Raw genomic sequence first — 26,267 nt, forward strand, 5'->3', positions numbered from 1 at the left:
ATCACCATAAATCTGTAATGTTGCTTGTTCTTTCATATAAATACAATCAATCAGAATGTAATCCTTTATATCTGGCTCTTTTGTTCAACACAATATTTTTTAAATTCATCCATGTTATTCTATCTCTACATTTTTATCTATTTTTACAAGGATCTCCTGTTTTTAAGCAAATTTTTTGCTGATATGTAACATCCATAAGTATGCAAATCATTAGTCTACAGCTAAACAAATTTACAAAGAGTATGTACCTATATACCCACCACCCAGTAAATAAAATATTAGCAGCATCCCAAAGCCACTCATGACTCTTCCAGTCACTAACACACACACAGACACACCTTCAAATTGAATGTGATAAATAAAGGAAAATGGATGAATTGCTGCTACACACAACGATATCACAGATAACGCTCTTGATTTAAAAAGCCAGATATAAAAAAATAAATAAAAATTAAAAAAAATTAAAAGTCAGATATAAAAGTGGTTATCTAACCACTCTCTGACAAACATCACCAGCTATTAGTTTTACCTGGTTCTGTATTTTATGTACATGAAACCATAACAGCATGAACTCTTACATCTGGCTCCTGTTGAAAAGATTCTGTCTGTGATGTTCATCTGTATTATTGTGTGTAGCAATAACTCATTCATTTTCCTTCTTGTGTCACTTTCAGTTATCTGAATATATCATAATTTATCTACCCATTCTACTGCTGATGAGCAGTTTGTTTTTTTACAGTTCACAGCAATTATGAATACAGCTGCTGCTAACATTTTACATATGTATTTTGCTGTTGGATTTACACCTATGAGTAGACATGCTGGATCATAAGGTACCCGTACATTCAACTTCTGTAAATAGTGCCAAAGAGTTTTCCAAAATAGTTAAGCCGTTTTCTCTCCCACCAGCAGTGTATGGAAGTATCAGTTGTTCCACTTCCTTACCAGCACTTCGTATTGCCGGTGTTTTGAATTTTAGTCATTCTAGTGCTGTGTGGTGATATCTCATTGTGGTTTTAATTTGCATTTCCCTGATGACTGAGACTAAATACCTTCCCATATGTTTATGAACCATCAGAACATCTGTTTTGTGAGGAGCCTATCCAAGCCTTTTGCCCATTTTGAACTGTCTTATTTTGTTTTATTGAGTTATAATTAACATACAATATTATATTAGTTTCAGGTATACAACATAGTGATTTCATATTTTTATACATTATCAAATAATCACCAAAATAAGTCAAGTTACCATCCATCACCATAAAAAGTTGCTACAGTATTACTGACTATATTCCCTATGTGTACGTTATATCCCCATGACTTATTTATTTTATAGCTGGAAATCTGCACCTCTTAATCCCCTTCACCTATTTCATCCGTCCCTTCACCGCCTCCCCTATGGGAACAACCAGTTTATTCTCTGTATCCATGAGTCTTTTCCTGTCTTGTTTTGTTTCTTTTCTTCTTTGTTTTTTAGATTCCACATATGAGTAACATCATACCATATTTGTTTTTCCTGTCTGATTTGCTTCACTTAGCATAATACCCTCTAGGTCCATCCATGCTGTCACAAATGGCAAGACCATATTCTTTTTTATGGCTGAGTAATATCCCAGAGTAATGGACACTTAGATTGCTCCCATATCTTTGCTAGTGTAAATAGTACTTCAATGAACATAGGGGTACATATATCTTTTCAAAACACTGTTTTCATTTTCTTCTGATAAAGACCCATAAATGGAATTGCTGGATCATATGGTAGTTCTATTTTTAATTCTTTGAGGAACCTCCATACTGTTTTCCAGTGGCTACATTAATTTACATTCCCATCAATGGTGCACGATAGCTCCCTTTTCTCCACATCCTTATCAACACTTGTTGTTTCCTGTCTTTTTTATAACAGCCATTCTCACAGCTGTGAGGTGGTACCATTACGGTTTTAATTTGCATTTCCCTAATGTTCAGTGATGTTGAACATCTCATGTGCATGTTGGCCATCTATATGTCTTCTTTGGAAAAATGTCTACTCAGGTCCTCTGCCCACTTTTTAACTGGGTTGTTTGGGGTTTTTTGACAATGAGTTTTAAGAGTTCTTTATATATTTTGGATATCAACCCCTTATCTATTATTGGCAAATATATTCTCCCATTCAGTAGGCTTTTTGTATTGTTGATGGTTTCCTTCGCTGTGCAAAAGCTTTTCAGTTTGATGCAGTCCCATTTGTTTATTTTTGCTTTTGCTTCCCTTGCCTGAGAAGACAGATCAAAAAAATACTGCTAAGACCAATGTCAAAGAGCGTACTATCTACATTTTCTTCTATGACTTTTACGGTTTCATGTCTTACAATTAAGTCTTTAACTGATTTTGAGGGGGAGTTTTGTATATAGTATGAGAAAGTAGTCCAGTTTGATTCTTTTGCATGTAGCTGTCCAGTTTTCCAAACACTATTTATTGAACAGGTTGTCTTTTCTCCACTGTATACTCTTGCCTCCTTTGTCACAGATTAATTGACCATGTAAGTATACGTTTATTTCTGGGCTCTTTACTGTGTTCCATTGATCTATGTGTCTGTTTTTGTGCCAGTACCATACTGTTTGGATTACTATACCTTTGTAGTACAGTTACAAGCCTGGGAGCATGATACCTCCAGCTTTGTTCTTCCTTCTCAACACTGTTTTGACTGTACAGGGTCTTTTGTGGTTCCATGAAAATTTTAGGATTATCTGTTCTAGTTCTGTGAAAATGCCTTTGGTATTTTGATAGGGACTGCATTGAATCTGTAGAATGCCTTGGGCAGTATGGTCATTTTCATGATATTGATTTGTCCAATCCATGCACATAGTACATCTTTCCATTTGTTTGTCTTGTCTACACTTTCTTTCATCAATGTCATAGTTTTCAGAGTACAGGTCATTCACCTCCTTGGTTAAATTTATTCCTAGGTATTTTACTCTCTTTGATGCAATTATAAATGGGATCACTTTGTTAATTCCTCTGATAGTTCGTTGTTAAAATAGAGAGATACAACAGACCTCTATACATTAATTTTGTATACTGCAATTTTCCAGAAGTCACTTATTGAAGTTAGTTTTTGAATAACAATTCACTTACTGAATAACAGTTTTTTTGTGAAGTCTTTGGGGTTTTCTATATATAGTATCATGCCACCTACAAACAATGACAGTTTTATTTCTTCCTTTCCAATTCTGATTCCTTTTTTTTGCTTTTGTTTTTTTTGCCTAACTGCTGTGGCAATAACTTCCAATACTATGTTGAATGAAAGTGGTGAAAGTAAGCATCCTTGTCTTACTCCTGATCTTAGAGCAAAAGCCTTCAGACTTTCTCCACTGGGTATGATGTTACCTGTGGGATTTAATATATGTATGGCCTTTATTATGTTGAGGTAGGTTCCCTCTATACCTACTTTGTTGACAGTTTTTGTCATAAACAGACATTGAATTTCGCTAATGCATTTTCTGCATCTATTGAGATGATATGATTTTTATTCTTCAATCTGATAATGTGATGTATCTTGTTGACTGATTTGCAGATATTGTACCATCCTTGCATCCCTGGGATAAATCCTACTTGATTATGGTGTATGATCCTTTTAATGTATTGTTGAATTTGATTTGATAATATTTTGTTGTAGATTTTTGCATTTATATTCATCAGTGATACTGGCCTGTAACTGTGTGTGTGTGTGTGTGTGTGTGTGTGTGATGTCTCTGGTTTTGTTATCAGGATGTGCTGGCCTCATAGAATGAGTTCAGAAGTGTTCCTTCCTCATTGATTTTTTTGAATAGTTTGAAAAAGCAAAGTGTTAACTATTCTTTAAATGTTTAGTAGAATTCGCCTGTGAAGCCATCTGGTCCTGGACTTCTGCTTGTTGGAAGTTTTTTATTACTGATTCAATTGCATTACTGGTAATCAGTCTGTTCATATTTTCTATTTCTTTCTGATTCAGTCTTGGAAATTTGTACGTTTCCAGGAATTTATCCATTTCTCCTATGTTATCCATTTTATTACTGTACAATTGTTCATAGTAATCGCTTATGATCTTCTGTATGTATGGTGTTGGTTGTAACTTCTCCTCTTTTATCCTTGATTTTATTTATTTGGGCCCTGTCTCCTTTTTTCTTGATGAATCTAACTAAATGTTTATCAATTCTGTATATATTTTCAAAGAATTAACTCTTAGTTTCATTGATCTTCTCTATTGTTTTTTAGTCTCTATTTCAGTTATTTCCACTCTGATCTTTTATTTCCTTTACTCTACTAACCTTGGGCTTTGCTTGTTCTTCTTTTTGTAGTTTCTTTAAATGTATATTTTGATTGTTTGAGATTTTTCTTGTATCATGAAGTAGGCTTGTATCACTATGAACTTCCCTCTTAGAACTGTTTTATCTTCATCCCACAGATTTTGGATCACTGTGTTTCCATTTTCACTTGTCCCCAGGTAATTTTTGATTTCCTCTTTGACTTTTCAATGACGCATTGATTGTTTAGTAGCATATTGTTTAGTCTCCATATGTTTCTGGGGTTTTTCTTTTTTTTCAGTTTTCTTCTTGTAGTTAATTCCTAATTTCATACCAGTGAAGTCAGAAAAGATGTCTGACAAATGCTGGAGAGGGTGTGGAAAAAAGGGAATCCTCTTACACTGTTGGTGGGAATATAAATTGGTGCAGCCACTATGGAGAATAGTATGGAGCTTCCTCAAAAAACTAAAAGTAGAGTTGCCATATGATCCAGCAATCCCACTCCTGAGCATGTATCAAGATACATGTACCCCTATGTTCACAGCAGCACTACTTACAATAGCCAAGATATGGAAACAACCTAAATGTCCACCAACAGATGAAAGGATAAAGAAGACGTAGTATACATATACAATGGAATATTACTCAGCCATAAAAAAGAATGAAATAATGCCATCTGCAGCTAAATGGATGGACCTAGAGATTATCATACTAAGCAAAGTAAGTCAGAAAGAGAAAGACAAATACCATGTGAAGACAAGTCCTTTATCAAATAGCTCTTTCACTCTGTGACTTGTCTTCTCCCTCTCCTTAATGATATCTTTTGAATAACATATCTTCATTTTAATAAAGTACAACTTATCAATAAAAAATCTTTGTCTACCCCTAGGTTGAAAAGAATATTTTCCTATGCTTCCTTTAAGGTGCATGATTGTTTTACATTTCACATTCTACCATCCATCTGGAATTGAATCTGGAGTATATGCTGTGAAGTCAGGTTCACGATTCATTGGTTTCAATATTGACCTAATACCATTTATTGACTAGGCCATCATTTTTCATTCCAATCAGCCCAGCAACACTTACTGTAAAGGACATCATTTCCCCACTGCACTGCAATACCACCTTTTTCATATATCACTAGATGATAAACATGATGGTCTATTTCTGGACCCTCTGTTTCATTATTCTGTCTTTGCCCCAAAACCACAATGTCTTAATTTATAGTAGTCTCATTTCTAGATCTCAGTGGGAAATCTTTCAATATTTCACTACTGAGTATGATGTTTACTGTAGGCTTTTAGATATCCTTTATCAGATTAGGAAAATTCCCTTCTATTCTTATTTTGCTAAGAGTTTTTTTATAATGAAGGGGTTTTTATTTATACTTCTGCTTTAAGAAAGTTATTAAAATGCATCCTGCACTAGAGCTCCCTTTCCAGAAAAGTGTACTCCCCAACTTAAACGGTTCCTGGGTCATAGTAGGTTGCACTTACTCCCGTACCCATCTGAACAGTAACTGGATCAGAGTTCTACTTCCATGTGCACTATCTCCATGCCCACATAGCAACATTTCTACTCTGTTATATAATTTGAGATGGCTTCTAGTCATGTGAACTGCTATCAATTTTGGTATCAATTTTGTTTTTGTCCATGATCTGATTTTGGGTGATTTCTCTGGAACTATATTTTTTCCACGTATCTTGCTGACTTCAGTGCATAATTTTGAAGAATGTGATATTTTTTAATAATGCATAAATATTACAGCAGAAATACCCAAATATGTCACAGAAGAGGACAGTCAGGCCAAACTTCATTTGAGCACATTTACTGCCTTGTTTTAATTATGACTGATCATATCCAGCCAATCAGACAGAAACATAAAAATGAACTGATTACAATTCAATTCTATTCAAATGCAGATAATCAGTAGGGAAATATTATCTATTTGATTGTTGGAAATCAAAAATAAGCATTTGATATAGTATGTAAAAATCATGTTCTGATTGACATGTATACACTGATGTGTATAAAATTTATGACTAATAAGAACCTGCTGTATAAAAATAAATAAATAAAATTTTAAAATTAAAAAAAATAATCATGTTCTGACAGCCAACAATAGTTATTTGTCACTATTAGATTAGAGCCAAAATAGCTCATCCTTTATGCTGAACACAGATCAGGAATGATTTTATAGCAGTGTATCATAATGTGATTAATTACGGCTTCAAAATGATTGCTTACAACCTCATACTACAAAATAAATGCATATCATACTGCCAAAAATGATCACCATTTGTCTTTTACAATTTATGGGTCCACTTACCTTCACATTTTTCAAGAATCTGGACTGTTTCTCCTATTTCTAAGACCAATCCTTGAGGGACAGATCCTCGAAAGCTGCATATCACTAGAAAAACAAGGATAAACATGTCAATTAGCATTTTAAAATAGTGAGACAGGGTCAGTGTCAATTAAATTAAGCACTAAATTTTCTTAAGTATATACTCTCCCTTCTAATTCATTTTTCAAATATGTAAGTCCCTTTCAACTTAATCTATATTTTGAAAGGTAATATTAAATGGTTCAGAACACTGAAGTATACTTTGGCAAAATCACTATTACTTAGAGGTGTGTGCATGCATGCATGTATGTGAAAACATTTCTGTAAACAGAGTCTCCCTCTCTCTCCCCCTCAGCGTATCTTGTGTTTGCCTGTTCTTTCTGGGCAAGTATGTATCAATTAAGAAAAAATGGGGCTTCCCTGGTGGCGCAGTGGTTGAGAGTCCACCTGCCGATGCAGGGGACACGGGTTCGTGCCCCGGTCTGGGAAGATCCCATGTGCCACGGAGCGGCTGGGCCCATGGGCTATAGCCGCTGAGCCTGTGCGTCCGGAGCCTGTGCTCCGCAACGGGAGAGGCCACAACAGTGAGAGGCCCGCGTACCGCCAAAAAAAAAAAGAACATTAGACACTTATTATCTACTATAAACAAATACATATTTTTAAAAGGATCACCAAATAAATGATTATACTTTGAAAACAGAATTCCCATAATAAAAATAAACAAAAATTAATGAAGTAAAAAGCAAATGTACAACAGAGAAAACCTATACTCCTCAAAATCCCACATACTTTTATTTTTAGAAAACTGATAAAATGATTCTAAAATTTACATAATACAAAGAGCCAAGAAAAGCCTTGTCAATCTTAAAGGATGTACACTATCACATATCAAGCCTTATAATCTAAAATTAATTCCTTGAAAACACTAACACTGATAGACACGTAGGCAAGACTGATCAAAAAAAAAAAGAGAGCGAAAAGGTATAAATTATCAGTATCAGCAATAAAAACATTAATGTAATAATTAAATGATGTATAAAAGGTCATTAGATAAAACTTTATAACAAAAAATTAGAAAATTTAGAATAGATGGATAAATTTGTAGAAAGATCAACTTTACAAAAACTGACAGAGCAGTTAAAAATTTGAATAGTCCTGTATCTATTAAACAAAAGTGAATCTGTAATTAAAATTTTCCCACAAATGAAATAACAAGTCCTGACTACTCTACCCGAATGTGTCCAAACATCTGGAGAAGAAACACCAACACAAATAAATCCCTCCAGGAAATAGGGAAAAGAGAATTTATTTTTAACTCAGCATGAAAATAAAAGCTGACAAAGACATTATAAGGAAGGAAAGTTACAGGCCAATCTGTCTCATGATCACAGATAGAAAATCTTTTTTTAAAAAAAACAAACAACCCAACCCAAAAATGGGCAGAAGACATAAATAGACATTTCTCCAAAGAAGATATACAGATTGCCAACAAGCACGTGAAAGAATGCTTAACATCATTAATCATTAGAGAAATGCAAATCAAAACTAAAATGTGATATCATCTCACACCAGTCAGAATGGGCAGAAGACATAAATAGACATTTCTCCAAAGAAGATATACAGATTGCCAACAAGCACGTGAAAGAATGCTTAACATCATTAATCATTAGAGAAATGCAAATCAAAACTAAAATGTGATATCATCTCACACCAGTCAGAATGGCCATCATCAAAAAATCTACAAACAATAAATGCTGGAGAGGGTGTGGAGAAAAGGGAACCCTCCTACACTGTTGGTGGGAATGTAAATTGATACAGCCACTATGGAGAACAGTATGGAGGTTCCTTAAAAAACTAAAAATAGAACTACCATACGACCCAGCAATCCCGCTACTGGGCATTTACCCTGAGAAAACCGTAATTCAAAAAGAGTCATGTACCACAATGTTCACTGCAGCTCTATTTACAGTAGCCAGGACATGGAAGCAACCTAAGTGTCCATCAACAGATGAATGGATAAAGAAGATGAGGCACATATATACAATAGAATATTACTCAGCCATAAAAGGAAACAAAACTGAGTTCTGGGTAGTGAGGTGGATGGACCTAGAATCTGTCATACAGAGTGAAGTAAGTCAGAAAAACAAATACCGTATGCTAACACATATATATGGAACCTAAAAAAAAAAAATCATCATGAAGAACTCAGGGGCAAGACGGGAATAAAGACGCAGACCTACTAGAGAATGGACTTGAGGACACGGGGAGGGGGAAGGGTAAGCTGGGACAAAGTGAGAGAGTGTTAGTGTATATATGGACATATATACACTACCAAATGTAAAATAGATAGCTAGTGGGAAGCAGTCGCATTGCACAGGGACATCAGCTCGGTGCTTTGTGACCAGCTGGAAGGGTGGGATAGGGAGGGTGGGAGGAAGGGAGATGCAGGGGGGAAGATATATGGGGACATATGTATATGTATAACTGATTCACTTTGTTATAAAGCGGAAACTAACAGACTATTGTAAAGCAATTATACTCCAATAAAAATGTTAAAAATAAATAAATAAATAAATATAAATAAATAAAAAATAAAAAGCAAACTGGGAATTCCCTGGTGGTACAGTGGTTAGGACTCGGCACTTTCACTGCCATGATTCCCAGGTTCGATCCCTGGTCGGGGAACTAAGATCCTGCAAGCCATGTGGTCATGCATGCATGCATGAATGAATGAATGAATAAATAAATAACAAATCAAATCCAACTATATATAAAAAGAATAACCATGACCAATTTGGGTTTATTCAAGAGCGCAATTGGTGTAATATTAAAAAAAATCAATAAAGAGGAAAAACAATCACATGATCATATCCATAAATGCAGAAGAGGCATTTGATAAAATTCAACGTCTACCCGTGACTAAAATTCTTAATAATCTAAGAATAGAAGGGAACTTCCTTAATATGATGAAGGTTATGTACAATATATCTATAGCAAACATCGTATATATTAGTGAAATACTCAGCATTTTATCACTAAGGTTAGGAATAGGAAGAGTACGTCCACTACCATTTCTATTCAACATTACACTGTGCAAATAAAGCAGAAAAAGAAATAAAAGGTATAATGATTAGAAACAAAGAAATAATAGTATCATTATCTGCAGGTCTGAAAAAAAATCCTGAAGAACCTAGACATAAACCAACACAGAAAATGTGTAGCAAGGTCACTAGATACAATATGAATTTTTTAAGTCTATATAGGAACAACAACTAGAAAATGAAATGTTTTAGAAATATACAATTTATAACAGCATCAAAAATGTCAAGTAGGGCTTCCCTGGTGGCGCAGTGGTTGAGAATCTGCCTGCTAATGCAGGGGACACGGGTTCGAGCCCTGGTCTGGGAAGATCCCACATGCCACGTAGCAACTAGGCCCGTGAGCCACAACTAGTGAGCCTGCCCGTCTGGAGCCTGTGCTCTGCAACAAGAGAGGCCGCGACAGTGAGAGGCCCACGCACCGCGATGGAGAGTGGCCCCCACTCCCCGCAAGTAGAGAAAGCCCATGCACAGAAACGAAGACCCAACACAGCAAAATAAATTATTTAATTAATTTTTTTAAATGTCAAGTAACTATAAATAAATCTAAGAGACATAGGGAAGAACTCTATACAGAAAACTATATGACATTAGATACAGTAAAAGTCTAATAAATGAAGGCATACATCCTATTCACGAATTCCAAGACTCAACAGTATAAAGATACAGATTTTCCCCAAATTGATCATTAGATTCTATGCAATCTCAACCAAAATCCCAATAGACATTTTGTGGAAATCAATAAACTGATTCTACAATGTGCATAAAAATGCAAAGGATGGGGGCCTCCCTGGTGGCGCAGTGGTTGAGAGTCCGCCTGCCGATGCAGGGGATACGGGTTCGTGCCCCGGTCTGGGAGGATCCCATATGCCGCGGAGCGGCTGGGCCCGTGAGCCATGGCCGCTGGGCCTGCGCGTCCGGAGCCTGTGCTCCGCAACGGGGGAGGCCGCAGCAGTGAGAGGCCCGCATACCGCAAAAAAAAAAAAAAAAAAAAAAAAATGCAAAGGATGAAACAGAGGAACATATACCACCTAATATCAGCCTTTCCATTTAAGAAAAAAAAAAAAAGCCCAAGTATAAAACTGTGTGTGTGTGTGTGTGTGTGTGTGTGTGTGAATAGCATGAGCCTATTTGTATGTGTACATATATATGTATATATTTAATCTCTACTGAAGGTATCAAATTTGCTTACTGGTTACTAAAGACAACACTGGTGTCCCCCCAAAATTCCTATGTTGAAACCTAATCCCCATTATGATGGTATTTGGAAATGGGGCCTGTGGGAAGTGATTAGGTCATGAAAGTGGTTCCTTCATGTATGGGAGTAGTGCACTTATAAATCAAGATCTCAGAGAGATCCCTCTCCCCTTTCACCACGTGAGGACACAGAAGTCAGCAGTCTACAACCCTGACAAGGGCCTTTATCCAAACCTGACCATCCTAGCACCCTGATCTCAGACTTTTCAGCCTCTAGAACTACAAGAAATAAATGTCTGTTATTTAAGCTACCCAGTCTATAATATTTTTGTTATAGCAGTCTGAACTGGACTAAGACATTGGTAATTAGTATGCTCTTATTAAAGTATTTGGCTATATTTCTAAATAGTGGTAGCATTATTCAATCTTCTGCAAATGTTGTAAATTCCCCATGGAAAACAAAATTCTGAACAAACACAAATAACAAAGCAGTTAGACCACTTCTACCATTTAATGCCATACAGATTTGGAAAATGTTAAGAAACAGCAAATACTCAACAGCATCCTCCTTTAAGTACCAAGTGGGGAAAAATGGTCTTCCCTAGGATTTACTGGGTTGAACCCTTCATCACAGTGGAGAAAAAATCATGTTCCAGCGTCTCTCAAATCCTTGTAGGCACCCACATATTAACAATGAGACGGGTGTCCTAAGGTCAAAAGTAGGCAATCTCTGAGCCATGGCTTATAGTAAAACTACAATGAATTGCATTAGCATTTAGGAATTTAACTTCACCAGATCTTCTATGTACTCCCTAACAAATTCTTTATCGAGGGCCTTGCTATTATTTCAATCTCCAAAGCATTCATCACTCCTGTCTTCCTAACCTCTGTCACTAATTGACAAGAAAATTAAAATTACCAATGGCTTTCCTTGTTTGAAATTGGGTGTTTCATGCCTATTCAGAGAACCTATGTAAACTTTCCACTTTAATAACTATCTTCGTTCAAGACTGGCTTTCAAGTGATTTTTTAAATTAATGTATAAGTAGAAAAGAAAAAAATTATATTTGCTAGAAAAGGAAGAGGCTCAAAAGAAAGCAGATCTTTCTCCCTATAATCGTGGATCTACTTTCAGGCCTACGCTCTATTTGCAGGAATATCACAAAGAATAAACCTATTAGTTATAGACTGTTTCATTCTATTCTCCTCTGTGTCTGTCAGGTACATTAGAAGTTACTGGTCACTGCGAGCTTCAAGAATTCGAAAAAGAATAGATACATATATATGTATAATTGAATCATTTTGCTGTACACCTGAAACTAACACAACATTGTTAATCAACTATACTCCAATATAAAATATAAATTTTTTTAAAAGAAAATAATCTCCACCTACAAAGAGTTTATCATTTCATTGGTGGTGGCAGGGGAAGGAGTGTGAGATGAGAGGGGAAAAAATGCATGATCCGTATGATGTTGCAAGATTTGTTTGACCCTGAGATCCACTTTCAACCCTCCTCCACCTCGCTTTATACACCGGAAAGCCTGCCCTCTCAGGCAGCATCAACAGCCTCCTCTTTGCCCCATGGCTGGTTGGGTAAATCCAGTGGAGAACACTGCCAGATGCTGGAGAACAGGCAGACAATAAGGTTGGGATGTTTATTCCTGCTGGGCCCTGGGAGCTGGCTGCATCCCTCTGCCGAAGGCCACAGCTCCTGTGAGTTTCTGTTATAACTGTTCCCTCACTTGCCCCTTCAGTCCTAGTGGTGGAACCAACCACCGGGGTACTGCACCCTATTCGTTTCCCTAGCTCCTGCCTCACCTTCAGAAGTAGTCCCTTTATTAAACCCTGTTCAGATTACCCCATTTGACTGTGCAATCTCTTTCCTGCCCACACTCTGACAGATAAATACAAACATAATGATAACAGCAGCTCTTTGCAGCTTCATAACCTTTTTTACCTTTTGAATCCAAGTTCGCCTGGACTCCTGCAATGGCCTCCTAAGTGATCGCTCACACCCACCAGTGCCCCTTCTCAGCCCATTCTCCAAAAAAAAAAAACAAAAAACAAAAACAAAACAAAACAACAACTATGCCCTTTACCATTATTCTTTCAGTTTTGTGCCATCTTAATCCCCAAGTAATTAAGAATTCATCAGTGGCAAAATAAGACTGAAGACGTTTGAAAAACATGTTAACAGAGACAGAAATACTAATTTTAAAAATTTCAGGGCCTCCCTGGTGGCGCAGTGGTTGAGAGTCCGCCTGCCGATGCAGGGGATACGGGTTCGTGCCCCGGTCTGGGGGGATCCCATATGCCGCGGAGCGGCTGGGCCCGTGAGCCATGGCCGCTGGGCCTGCGCATCCGGAGCCTGTGCTCCGCAACGGGAGAGGCCACAACAGTGAGAGGCCCGCATACCGCAAAAAAAAAAAAAAAAAAAAAAAATTTCATAGATATTTAGCTTGAAATCTTTCATACTGTGTTAAGTAGAAAAAGATTATGAACAATATTTATACCATGATTCCATTTTTTTGTGGAATATACAAATAAAAGTGGTTGCAATTAAGTTATAAGAATATTTTTATTTGCCTCTTGTTCAGCTTACCTATTTTGTCTAGTGTATACATACTTCTCTAATATTTCTACCTTTATATACATACCTATACACACACACACACACACACACATGCACACACTCATGAAGGAAAGCTTTATCTTTGCTAGATCATGAAAGAAGGGTCAAAAGATGCATTCTGAAGCAAATCCACTATACAATCTTGGATTGTTGTACCAGCCCACCCATATAATACTATAAAATCAAACCTCTTCTGATTTCAAAAATGAGTTGTCGTGGTAATAGACTCACAGTCCAAACTGACTTTGTATCAGTGTGGCTCAGAGAAAAATATCTACCTCTTTCCACTCAATTATTTCCCCCACCAACTCAAACAAAAGATACTCACTACAAGAACTGTACTTGTTCTTGGATTGACCCATATTATTCTGCCTCCTTTACTATTAAATTACTATACTATTATATTAGTTTTCTTCTTTCTAATTGTTTACAAAGAAATTTCATTTATCATATACTAGTTTCATAAACATAAAGAATGTATTTCTGGAACATTATTCTGTTTCAAGTATCAATCATTCTTGTTCCAACATCCCACTTTTAATTGCTATTACCTCACATGGTAAAGTTAAGTACCTCCCCCCATTACTCTTAAGACTAAGCTCCTATGTTTGTTTGTTTTTTTGTTTTTTTTTTTTTGCAGTAGCAGGCCTCTCACTGTTGTGGCCTCTCCCGTTGCGGAGCACAGGCTCCGGACGCGCAGGCCCAGCGGCCATGGCTCACGGGCCCAGCCGCTCCGTGGCATGTGGGATCTTCCCAGACCGGGGCACGAACCCGTGTCCCCTGCATCAGCAAGCGGACTCTCAACCACTGCGCCACCAGGGAAGCCCTATGTTTGTTTTTTTCCTTTTTTTTTTTTTTTTTGGCTGCATTGGGTCTTCACTGCTGTGTGCGGGCTTTCTCTGGTTGCGGCGAGTGGGGACTACTGTTCGTTGCGGTGCATGGGCTTCTCATTGCAGTGGCTTCTCTTGTTGTGGAGCACGGGCTCTTAGGCGTGCGGGCTTCAGTAGTTGTGGCTCGCAAGCTCTAGAGCGCAGGCTCAGTAGTTGTGGCACACGGGCTTAGTTGCTCCTCAGCATGTGGGATCCTCCTGGGCCAGGGCTCGAGCCCGTGTCCCCTGCATTGGTAGGTGGACTCCCAAGCACTGCACCACCAGGGAAGCCCTCCTATGTTCCTTCTTACAGACAAACTGGAGAAAATGATTATAAAATTCAGTGAAAGGTACAGGTGGCATTTTGACTGGATCACATCAAACCTATAAACTGGTTTGTTCTGAACAAGTAATGGATTTCACTACATGTAAAACTTTTTAGATGTCCGTATATAATATCTAAAAATTCTGAAAGAAAAATGGAAAAATGCCAGCAAGAATCAAAATGTTCTACATTGAGTATGGACATAGTTTTTGTTTTTGTTTTTGTTTTTGTTTTTGTTTTTGTTTTTTTTTTTGCTGTACGCGGGCCTCTCACTGTTGTGGCCTCTCCCGTTGCGGAGCACAGGCTCCGGACGCACAGGCTCAGCGGCCATGGCTCACGGGCCCAGCCGCTCCGCGGCATATGGGATCCTCCCAGACCGGGGCACGAACCCGTATCCCCTGCATCGGCAGGCGGACTCTCAACCACTGCGCCACCAGGGAGGCCCTGGACATAGTTTTTACAATCAACAAGAAAAATACAGACTTTTTTTGCCCGTAAGAAAACTGGGCGAAAGATACAAATAGGCCAAAAAACACATGAAAAAATATTAACCACAGTAACAAAGATTGCTAAAAAGTATCATTCTTATTTTTTTATCAGATTATCAAAGATTAATACCCAAACAGTGCTGATAAAGATGTGCACATACATGACCAGAATACAAAGTGTAAGATTTTTTTCTTAAAAAGGTAGTAGAAATGGGTCCATTTTAAGATTTCACATGCTTTGACACAATTCCACTTCTAGAAATCAATACTCGATAACCATCAAGTAAATAAATATATATGCAGCAAGATCTGCAGCATACTGTTTTCTATAATAGCAAAACTGAGCTATAAACCAACAACAACAAAAAAAGCCCTGGGCCTCCCTGGTGGCGCAGTGGTTGAGAGTCCGCCTGCCGATGCAGGGGATACGGGTTCGTGCCCCGGTCCGGGAGGATCCCATATGCCGCGGAGTGGCTGGGCCCGTGAGCCATGGCCGCTGAGCCTGCGCATCCAGAGCCTGTGCTCCGCAACGGGAGAGGCCACAACAGTGAGAGGCCCGCGTACCGCAAAAAAAAAAAAAAAAAAAAAAAAGCCCTAAAAATGGAAAGTAAAATGAATTAAATAAACCTAGATGTACAGCCAAGTTAGTAGCATAACCAAAAAGAGAGGACCTATTCCAAGTAATGTCAAAAGAAAGTAATTTGACCAACTATCCCTAATGGAATATATTCTAAGGATAAAAAGAACTTCAAAAAAATCTTAATCTGCTTTCACTAATCATACTGTTGATATAGTGATAGTAATGCTATTCTAAGACTGTTGTGTGAGTAATGGGGAATAAGGCAAGTAAGTAATTACTTAGGAATTTGTTTTTAAGGGAGGGAAAATGCAGATGTAAGATTTATGAAGTTAAGTAAAGACAATGTAGCCATGCACAGTTCCTGACAAGGCCTAGAAACAATGACAAATCTCTAGCACTGAAATTATGATTTCTAAATATACTCTTTCTCACTAAAAGGAACCAGGGCTCCTTGGGAAAATGCCAAGTTTAGGACAGGAAATGCTTAAGATAAGCATAGAATATCTTGTCATACTAAAAACCAAGGAAGCTATCAAAAACTACTATGGTCAGGTCAAAAAGACTTTCAACACCAAGAAAGTCCCACTACTCACTAAAAGAATAGTATATCAGTATATTTAAATCTCTGAGTTAATAATAACAATGGTTCAAAAAAAAGCTTATGGTCACTTTTCAGAGATTGCTAAGGGAATCAACTCACTACTGTGAAAATTAGCAAAACAGGAAAAAAAAAAACAGAACATATATCATGCTTTTCCTATACAAACTATATACCTCTGAATACCCAAGTAGTTAAGGAAAAGTTTCTCTTTATAAAAAATATCCTAAACAATAAACAAAGAAGTGATGGCAAAGGTAGAATATCACCATTTTGCAACCACCAATAAATGTATAGGTATAGGAAATGATCATCAATAGCTCTAACATCACAAAAAGAGGAAACAAGAAACTATGTAACTACTAAACAAAGCACATAATGCCATCTATAAAGTAATCATTTATTAAAAAAAAAACCTCAAACCTTAATATGGGGACACCTATAGAACTAACTGCCAGCTTAAAGGAAATACCAGGAAAAAGGAGCATATTAAATGAATTCACAGAAACATGATTAGCAAGATTCACACCATGAGACAAAAGATTCAGTTTCTTTAACAAAACACTGCACAAGAAAAAAAGAGATGGAGAACTTAATAAAACAGCCTTCAGCTATATCAATTCCATATACAATAGCACCAAAAATAATAAGATACTTAGGAATAGATTTAACCAAAGAGGTACAAGACTGAAAACTACAAAACACTGCTGAGAGAAATTAAAAATCTAAGTAAGTAAAAAGACATCCCATGTTCATGGATTGGTAGAACTGATACTGTTAAGATGACAATTCTACCCAAGGTAATCTACAGATTCAATGGAATCCCTATCACAATCCCCAAGAAATAGAAAAACACATCCTAAAATTCACATGGAATTTCCAGAGGCCCCAAATACCCAAAGCAATCTTAAATTAAGAACAGAGCTGGATGACTCACACTTTCAAGTTTCAAAACTTACTTCAAAACTATAATGATCAAAATAGTGTGGTACTGGTATAAGGATATATAGATCAATGGAATATAATTAAGAGCCAGAAATGAATCCTGCCACATGTAGCCAAGAGATTTTAACAAGGTTTGAAGGTCATTAAATAGGGAAAGAAAAGACTGTTCAGGGGCTTCCCTGGTGGTGCAGTGGTTGAGAGTCCGCCTGCCGATGCAGAGGACACGGGTTCATGCCCAGGTCTGGGAAGATCCCACATGCCACGGAGCAGCTAGGCCCGTGAGCAATGGCCGCTGAGCCTGCGCGTCCGGAGCCTGCGCTCCGCAACGGGAGAGGCCACAACAGTGAGGGGCTCGTGTACCGCAAAAAAAAAAAAAAAAAAGATTTTCAAAACTTAAGTCCATTGTATTTGCCTATACCATGTATAAGCACACTGCATCTATATAAGCATTCCACAATGTCTCTAAAGTTGTACTCTTTTCAGTGTAACTCTAGTAATACAAAAATATCATAGAATCAACACTAAAGTTTACTTTCCTATATGTGAAATAAAAGAAACCACCATAGCTAAATCTTTTAATACAAACACTAGCCATCAGAACAGAATTCAGAGTTTCCTCTTTTAGATGAAAACCAGCTGCTTATAAATTAAGAACTATTGGGTTATCTTTTTGCACTTCAAGAAAAGAGCACTTCAAGTTAGAAACTATCTTTTAAAAACGTGTTTCAGGGCTTCCCTGGTGGCACAGTGGTTGAGAGGCCGCCTGCCGATGCAGGGGACGTGGGTTCGTGTCCCGGTCCGGGAAGATCCCACATGCCGCGGAGCAGCTGGGCCCGTGAGCCATGGCCGCTGAGCCTGCGTGTCTGGAGGCTGTGCTCTGCAACGGGAGAAGCCACAACAGTGAGAGGCCCGTGTACCGCAAAAAAAAAAAAAAAAAAAACAAAAAAAAAAACGTGTTTCAAACACACTACAGGCAAAGAGAAATTTTTAAGGGGGTGAATATGCTTTAATGTAAGAGATAAACTAGGTACCCCAACTTGAGTCCCAAACGAGTTTCAGTCATGAGGTGGGGAGGAGAGCATGTAATGTCTGGTGAGGTCAGGAGAAGAATAAAGATTTCAAAGAGGTGGTTTGCAGAATGGCAAATGGGGGAGCTAAGAGTAGAGGCATGAAGGATAGATGGAAGAAGACAGCAAGGGGTCTGTCTCCCATCCTGGCCAAAGAGACAGTGAATTATTAGGGCGAGGTACAGACAGAGGAGTTAAAGCTTTCTCTCCAAGAATCTGAGACCCAGGAGTGCAAGCAGTGCACACCACAGTTAATAGCACTGATTTAGGGTATAAGTGTCAAAAATCACAGTTACAAAGGCAATTTTGAGAATTCTTAGTAATTAAAAAATATATATATGACTAGAAGGAAAAAAAATTAACACGTAGTGCTAAAGTTTAGTTTCAGAACTTGTTTCTGTCATCTACCTAATTAAAATAAAGAATTTAAAAGAAAATGCAGGGCTTCCCTGGTGGCGCAGTGGTTGAGAGTCCGCCTGCCGACGCAGGGGACACGGGTTCGTGCCCCAGTCTGGGAGGATCCCATATGCCGCGGAGCGGCTGGGCCCGTGAGCCATGGCCGCTGAGCCTGTGCGTCCGGAGCCTGTGCTCCGCAACGGGAGAGGCCACAACAGTGATAGGCCCGTGTATCTCAAAAAAAAAAAAAAAAAAAGAAAATGCAACCCAAGGTATTAGTTCCATTTACTTTATGAGCTAATAAAATGTAAAGGTCATCTCCTCAATCAACAATCTATTTCCAACTTATAATCTCCAAATACCACAGAGAAAAATACTCTCTCATATGTATCAAAGTTAATAAGTCATTTATAAAGCAATAATGCCTATTACAACAAAATATTTTCTTGAAACAATTTTATATATTTAATCTGATGTAAGGAAAGATTAGTACAATATATTTATTTTACTGAAGAGGCAAATAGAAGGCAGTTAAGTGATTTGTTCACAGTCCTTGTAGGTTTTCCATGTTAGGAACAGTAGTGCCTAGTTCCTCTGAAAATAAATTCTATTATTCGTTTATCTAGTTTTTCTGAATCTAAAATCACTCTTATGCTCCTCCACTTCCATTCCTGAAATTGCTTTTTCCCTTCATCAAAATGTTTCATTGGCGCCCCCCATGGCACAGAGAATAAAAGGCGAATTCCTTCTTATATTCAAGGCCCTTAACACTCTCAGCCAAACCTATCCTACCAATCTTCTCCCAATGACACGAGACTTGTTCTATTCACACTTCTCCAAAACAAGTCTCCAGTACATACCTTGCACAAGTCTCCAGTCCATACCTTACTGTTTCCTACTGCCTGGATCTCCTCTCACGCTTCCTCTTCACTGACAAAAATCCAATCCACGCATCAAGACTCAGTTTTTTCGCTCTTGGAAATTATTTCCCCCAATCTGTGAAGTCATCTGGCATATTCTACTTTTTTTTTTAATTGGATATTAACCATGTAGATTAAGAGAAGCCTTTTTTTTTAAATTTATTTTTGGCTGTGTTGGGTCTTCATTGCTGCACGCAGGCTTTCTCTAGTTGCAGAGAGTGGGGGTTACTCTTTGTTGCGGTGCACGGGCTTCTCATTACAGTGACTTCTCTTGCTGCGGAGCATGGGCTCTAGGTACACGGGCTTCAGTAGTCGTGGCGCACGCCCTTAGTTGCTCCACAGCATGTGGGACTTCCTGGACCAGGGCTTGAACCCGTGTCCCCTGCATTGGCAGGCAGATTCTTTACCACTGCGCCACCAGGGAAGTCCCTGGCACATTCTACTGCTATCACACGTTTGACATTAACTGTTGCTTTGTGTGCATGTAGTGTATGTGCATCAGGCAGTCTTATCTCCTTACTGTTGTGTGCCCAGCATTCCTAATCCTCACTTTTTACAGAAATTTTCCCACTCTGTGTGATTTCAGTGGGGCTATCAGTCAGAGCCCCTCAACCACAAGTGAGCATGTAAAGTAGACTGGGCCAAATCATTCACTCCCTGAAGTCTTCCCAACAGGAACTAGCTCTTTCCTATGCCATCATGAACTGTAAAGATGTAACCCTAAAGCGACCAGGAGCTATATTCCTCAATAATGAAAACAGTAAATTTTTTAAAGTTAATGACTGCAAAAATGAGTCCAACACATAGGCATATACCAAAATGTAAAATGGAAACACAGATGTTCTGATGCCTTACGGCCCTGATCCCAGTCTCCTGAGGCCAGATGCATTTATGCCTTTTTTGGTTATATGAACCAATAAATTCTCCTTTCTCCTTCAGTTTGAGATGGACTTCTATTAATTATAATTGAAAGAATCCTTGTGGAGAACAGTATTGAGGTTCCTCAGAAAACTAAAAATAGAATTACTATATGATCCAGCAATCCCACTCCTGGGCATATATCCAGACAAAACTAGAATTCAAAAAGATACAAGCACCTCCTAGGTTCACAGCAGCAGTCGTACAATAGCCAAGATATGGAAACAACCTAAATGAAATAATGCCATTTGCAGCTACATGGATGGACATAAAGATTATCACACTAAGCAAAGTAAGTCAGAAAGAGAAAGACAAATACCATATCATATCACTTATACGTGGAATCTAAAATATGACCCAAATGAACCTATCTATGAAACAGAAACAGAATCACAGACACAGAGAACAGACTGGTGGTTGCCAAGGGAGAGGAGATTAGGGGAGGGATAGAGTGGGAGGTTGGGGCTAGCAGATGTAAGCTTTTATATACAGAATGAATAAACAACAAAGTCCTACTGTATAGCACAGAGAACTATATTCAATATCCTATGATAAACCATAATGGAAAAGATATTTAAAAAGAATATGTATATATGTATAAATGAATCACTTTGCTGTACAGCAGTAATTAACACAACAATGCAAATCAACTATAATTCAATATTTAAAAAAAGAAAGAATACTCAAGAACAGGAGTATGCCAGTTTTCTCCATTTAATCTTCCACATAGTAGGCATCCAATAAATATTTCTAGACTGATTCCTATCTTCTGGTGGTTTTATCCAAGATTCAATCATATAGTAGAAAAAAAGCCTTTTTAGGGAATCAGGATCTGAATTCAAGACCCAAATAGCCAAACTGTGTGACTCTGAGCAAGTTACCATATGTCTCTGACCTTGGTGATCCCATCTGAAAAACAAGAACATTGTGTTACATTATGGTCCCTTCTAGATCTAAAGTTCCATAAATAACACAGACGTAGAGAATGGACTTGAGGACACAGGGAAGGGGAAGCTGGGACGAAGCGAGAGAGTGGCAAGGACATATATACACTACCAGATGTAAAACAGAAGGCTAGTGGGAAGGAGCCGCATAGCACAGGGAGATCAGCTCAGTGCTTTGTATCCACCTAGGGGGCGGGATAGGGAGGGTGGGAGGGAGATGCAAGAAGGAGGGGATATGGGGATATATGTATACGTATAGCTGATTCACTCTGTTATACAGCAGAAACTAACACACCATTGTAAAGCAATTATACTCCAATAAAGATGTTAAAAAAAAGAAAAAAAAGTTCCATAAATATAACTCTTAGCTAAAAATTCTCGTCTACTTGCATTGTTTCAACTACTATATTCATAAAATACAACTTCCCAAATCTAATTTTCACAATCATCTAGATTAAAGGTCTTGAAAGTACGTAGAGCTGTATCTTCTTCCATCATTGTTCCCCAGAGCCTAGTACACATACCAGATCTTCCATTAACGTCTACTGAATCAATAAAAGAATCCAATGAAGTACCTTAACCTTCCAGTTAGACTTCTATTTTAACTTCATGTTACTACCATTTTCCATTAACTCAAAAAAACTTCCTCCTCCGCTCTTGCCAAGAAACAAAGTTTAACTTTCTTTTCCATCTTGTGGTCCCTGCAACAAACTATAGTTGATACCATCTTGCCAATCTTTGTAACATGTAATCTCAGTACCATCATTATCCTCCCTCTCCTAATTACAACTGAAAACAATTTCAAATTCTGTATTTTCAGGGCTGAATTGTTTAACAACTTCTATCAATTTATACCTTCATTTAAATATGTTTCAAATGCTTTCACCAATCTCCAACCACTACAATTGCATGAGTTTCTTTATCCCAATGTTGGAGTTTATTTTAACCTACATGCTCTCTATGAAGTGAACAATTAGGGAATATCCAGCTAGAACAACCCTAAGTGAAAGTATATTTAAGAACCACTCTAATGTGCTGACTCAAGGAGATTAGACTGACTTTTAAAAACTTACCTTGTATGGGGTGTGTGTGCATGTGGGTGTAATGTATATATATATATACATATATTTGTCTATATATATATATAAATGGAATATTACTCAGCCATAAAAAAATGAAACAATGCCATATGCAGCAACATGAATGGACCTGGAGATTATTATACCAAGCCAAATAAGTCAGAAAGAGAAAGATAAATACCATATGATATCACTTATATGTGGAATCTAAAATACAACACAAATGAACCTATCTACGAAACAAAAAACAGACTCACAAATATAGAGAACATACTTGTGGTTGCCAATGGGGAGGAGGGTGGGGGAGGAAAGGATTGGGAGTTTGGGATTAGCAGAAGCAAACTATTATATATAGGATGGATAAACAACAAGGTCCTACTGTATAGCACAGGGAACTATATTCAATATTCTGTAATAAACCATAATGGAAATGAATATGAAAAAGAATATATATATGTATAACTGAATCACTTTGCTGTACAGCAGAAATTAACACAACATTGTAAATAAACTATACTTCAATAAAATTTTTAAAAACATCTTGAAGTTCAACTTTCAAATCATTTTCATTTCATTACGGGAGTCTGGGGGGACCCATGAAATAAATATTTCTGGTTGGTGAGATTTGGGCTAAGTATTTTCTTTTTATTCATTTCTACCTATTTTTTCCAACAATAACCACATGTTAACTTGTGTAATTTTAAATTACTCTTAAGTTATATAAACAAGTTTTTACATATATCTTGATCTTCAGTATTAACAAATATGGTAAAAAAAGAATGACTCGAGGGACTTCCCTGGTGGTCCAGTGGTAAAGAATCCGCCTTACAATGCAGGGGACACGGCTTCAATCTCTGGTCAGGGAAGTAAGATCCCACATGCCTCAGGGCAACTAAGCCCAGGAGCCACAACTGCTGAGTTCACACGCCTCAGCTAGAGAGCCTGTGTGCCACTAACTACAGAGCCCATGAACTCTGGAACCCGCGTGCCACAACTACAGAGCTCACACACCCTGGAGCCTGCACACCACAACTAAAGAAGAGAAAACCCACACGCCACAACTGAAGAGAAGCCCACATGCCACAACAAAGACCCGGAGTGCTGCAACTAAGACCTGACACTGCCAGAGATAAATGAAATAAATAAATAAATAAATAATAAATAAATCTTTTTAAAAAATGAATCGAGATTGGAAAAGATACAGAACTACCAGCAAAATGAGGCACGAATACTGAGAGGAGGTCAAGATGGTGGAGTAGAAGGACGTGCGCTCACTCCTTCTTGCGAGAGCACCAGAATCACAGCTAACTACTGAACAATCATCGACAAGAAGACACTGGAATGCACCAAAAAGGATACGTCACATCCAAAGACAAAGGAGAAGCCACAACGAGATGGCAGGAGGGACGAAATCACAATAAAATCAAATCCCATAACCTCTGGGTAAGTGACTCACAAACTGGAGAACAATTATAACACAGAAGTCCACCCACTGGAATTAAGGTTCTGAGCCCCATATCAGGCTTCCCAACCTGGGGGTCCAGCAACAGGAGGAGGAATTCCCAGAGAATCAGACTTTGAAGGCTAACAGGATTTGACTGCAGGACTTCCACAGGACTGGGGGAAACAGAAATTCCACTCTTGGAGGACACACACAAAGTAGTGTGCACATCAGGACCCAGCAGGAAAGAGCAGTGACCCCACAGGAGACTGAACGCCTACCTGCTAGTGTTGGAGGGTCTCCTGCAGAGGCGGAGGGTGGCTGTAGCTCACAGTGGGGACAAGGACACTAGCAACAGAAGTTCTAGGAACTACTCCTTGGTGTGAGCCCTCCTGGAGTCTGCCATTAGCCCCACCAAAGAGCCCTGTAGCCTCCAGTGCTGGATCGCCTCAGGCCAAACAACCAACAAGGAGGGAACCCAGCCCCACCCATCAGCAGACAAGCAGATTAAAGTTTTACTGAGCTCTGCCACCTGAGCAACACCCAGCTCTATCCACCACCAGTCCCTCCCATCATGAAGCTTGCACATGCCTCTTAGATACCCTCATCCATCAGAGGGCAGACAGGAGAAGCAAGAAGAACTACAATCTGGCACCCAGATTTCGTTTTCTGGAACGAAAACCACATTAACAGTAAGACAGACAAAATGAAAAAGCAGAGGACTATGTACCAGATGAGGAACAAGATAAAACCCCAGAAAAACAACTAAATGAAGTGGAGATAGGCAGCCTTCCAGAAAAAGAATTCAGAATAATGATAGTGAAGATGATCCAGGACCTCGGAAAAATGATGGAGGCAAAGATCGAGAAGATGCAAGAAGTGTTTAACAAAGACCTAGAAGAATTAAAGAACAGACAGAGATGAACAATACAATAACTGAAATGAAAAATACACTAGAAGAAATCAATAGCAGGATAACTGAGGCAGAAGAACGGATAAGTGACCTGGAAGAAAGAATGGTGGAATTCACTGCCACGGAACAGAATAAACAAAAAACAATGAAAAGAAATGAAGACAGCCTAAGAGACCTCTGGAACAACATTAAATGCACCGACATTCACATTATAGGGGTCTCAGACAGAGAAGAGAGAGAGAAAGGATCCGAGAAAATATTTGAAGAGATTATAGTCGAAAGCGTCCCCAACATGGGAAAGGAAATAACCACCCAAGTCCAGGAAGCGCAGAGAGCCCCAGGCAGGATAAACCCAAGGAGAAACATGCCGAGACACACAATAATCAAATTGACAAAAATTAAAGGCTAAGAAAAATTATTAAAAGCCATAAGGGAAGAACGACAAATAACATACAAGGGAACTCCCATAAGGTTAACAGCTGATTTCTCAGCAGAAACTCTACAAGCCAGAAGGGAGTGGCACAATATATTTAAAGTGATGAAAGGGAAGAAACTACAATCAAGATTACTCTACCAGGCAAGGATCTCACTCAGATTCGACAGAGAAATCGAAAGCTTTACAGAAGAGCAAAAGCTAAGAGAATTCAGCACCACCAAACCAGCTCTACAACAAATGCTAAAGGAACTTCTCTAAGTGGGAAACACAAGAGAAGAAAAGGACCTACAAAAACAAACCCAAAACAATTAAGAAAATGGTCATAGGAACATACATATTAATAATTACCTTAAATGTGAATGGATTAAATGCTCCAATCAAAAGACACAGGCTTGCTGAATGGATACAAAAACAAGATCCATGTATATGCTGTCTACAAGAGACCCATTTCAGACCTAGGGACACATACAGACTGAAACTGAGGGGATGGAAAAAGGTATTCCATGCAAATGGAAATCAAAAGAAAGCTGGAATTTCATATTTCCCCCACTGCATTTTATTTGTACATCATTAAACACTAAGCTCAGTTACAGAGCCATCAACAACACCCAAGAGATCAGCTCTCTTTAGTAATAAGAATTCAATTTTCCCTCAGCAGTGAAGACATCACAAATTGAAACTCTCAGTACTATATTTCTAAGCCTGCATTTTCACTGATACATAATTTCCTTATCAATATTAAGAAACAATTTTTCTATGATATCTCAGAAACTGCATGACATCACTAATGTTATTTCTGCTTAGTTTATCAAA

General features: G+C 38.2%; 1 protein-coding gene across 5 annotated transcripts in view; it reads right to left on the reverse strand.

The window, feature by feature from the left end:
- DOCK3 (dedicator of cytokinesis 3) overlaps positions 1-26,267 on the reverse strand; it is a 404,100-nt gene that overhangs the window by 357,984 nt on the left and 19,849 nt on the right. For 4 of the 5 annotated variants that reach the window (XM_082638633.1, XM_082638632.1, XM_082638631.1 and 1 more), the window contains exon 2: positions 6,589-6,672. In XM_082638633.1, coding sequence (XP_082494759.1) covers positions 6,589-6,672 — 84 coding nt within the window. Of the gene's footprint in view, positions 1-6,588; positions 6,673-26,267 lie in introns of those variants that run through there. The other variant, XM_082638634.1, reaches the window with a different exon arrangement.

The sequence above is a fragment of the Mesoplodon mirus genome, assembly GCF_964341445.2.
Source record: "Mesoplodon mirus genome assembly, chromosome: 12".
NCBI lineage: Eukaryota > Metazoa > Chordata > Mammalia > Artiodactyla > Ziphiidae > Mesoplodon > Mesoplodon mirus.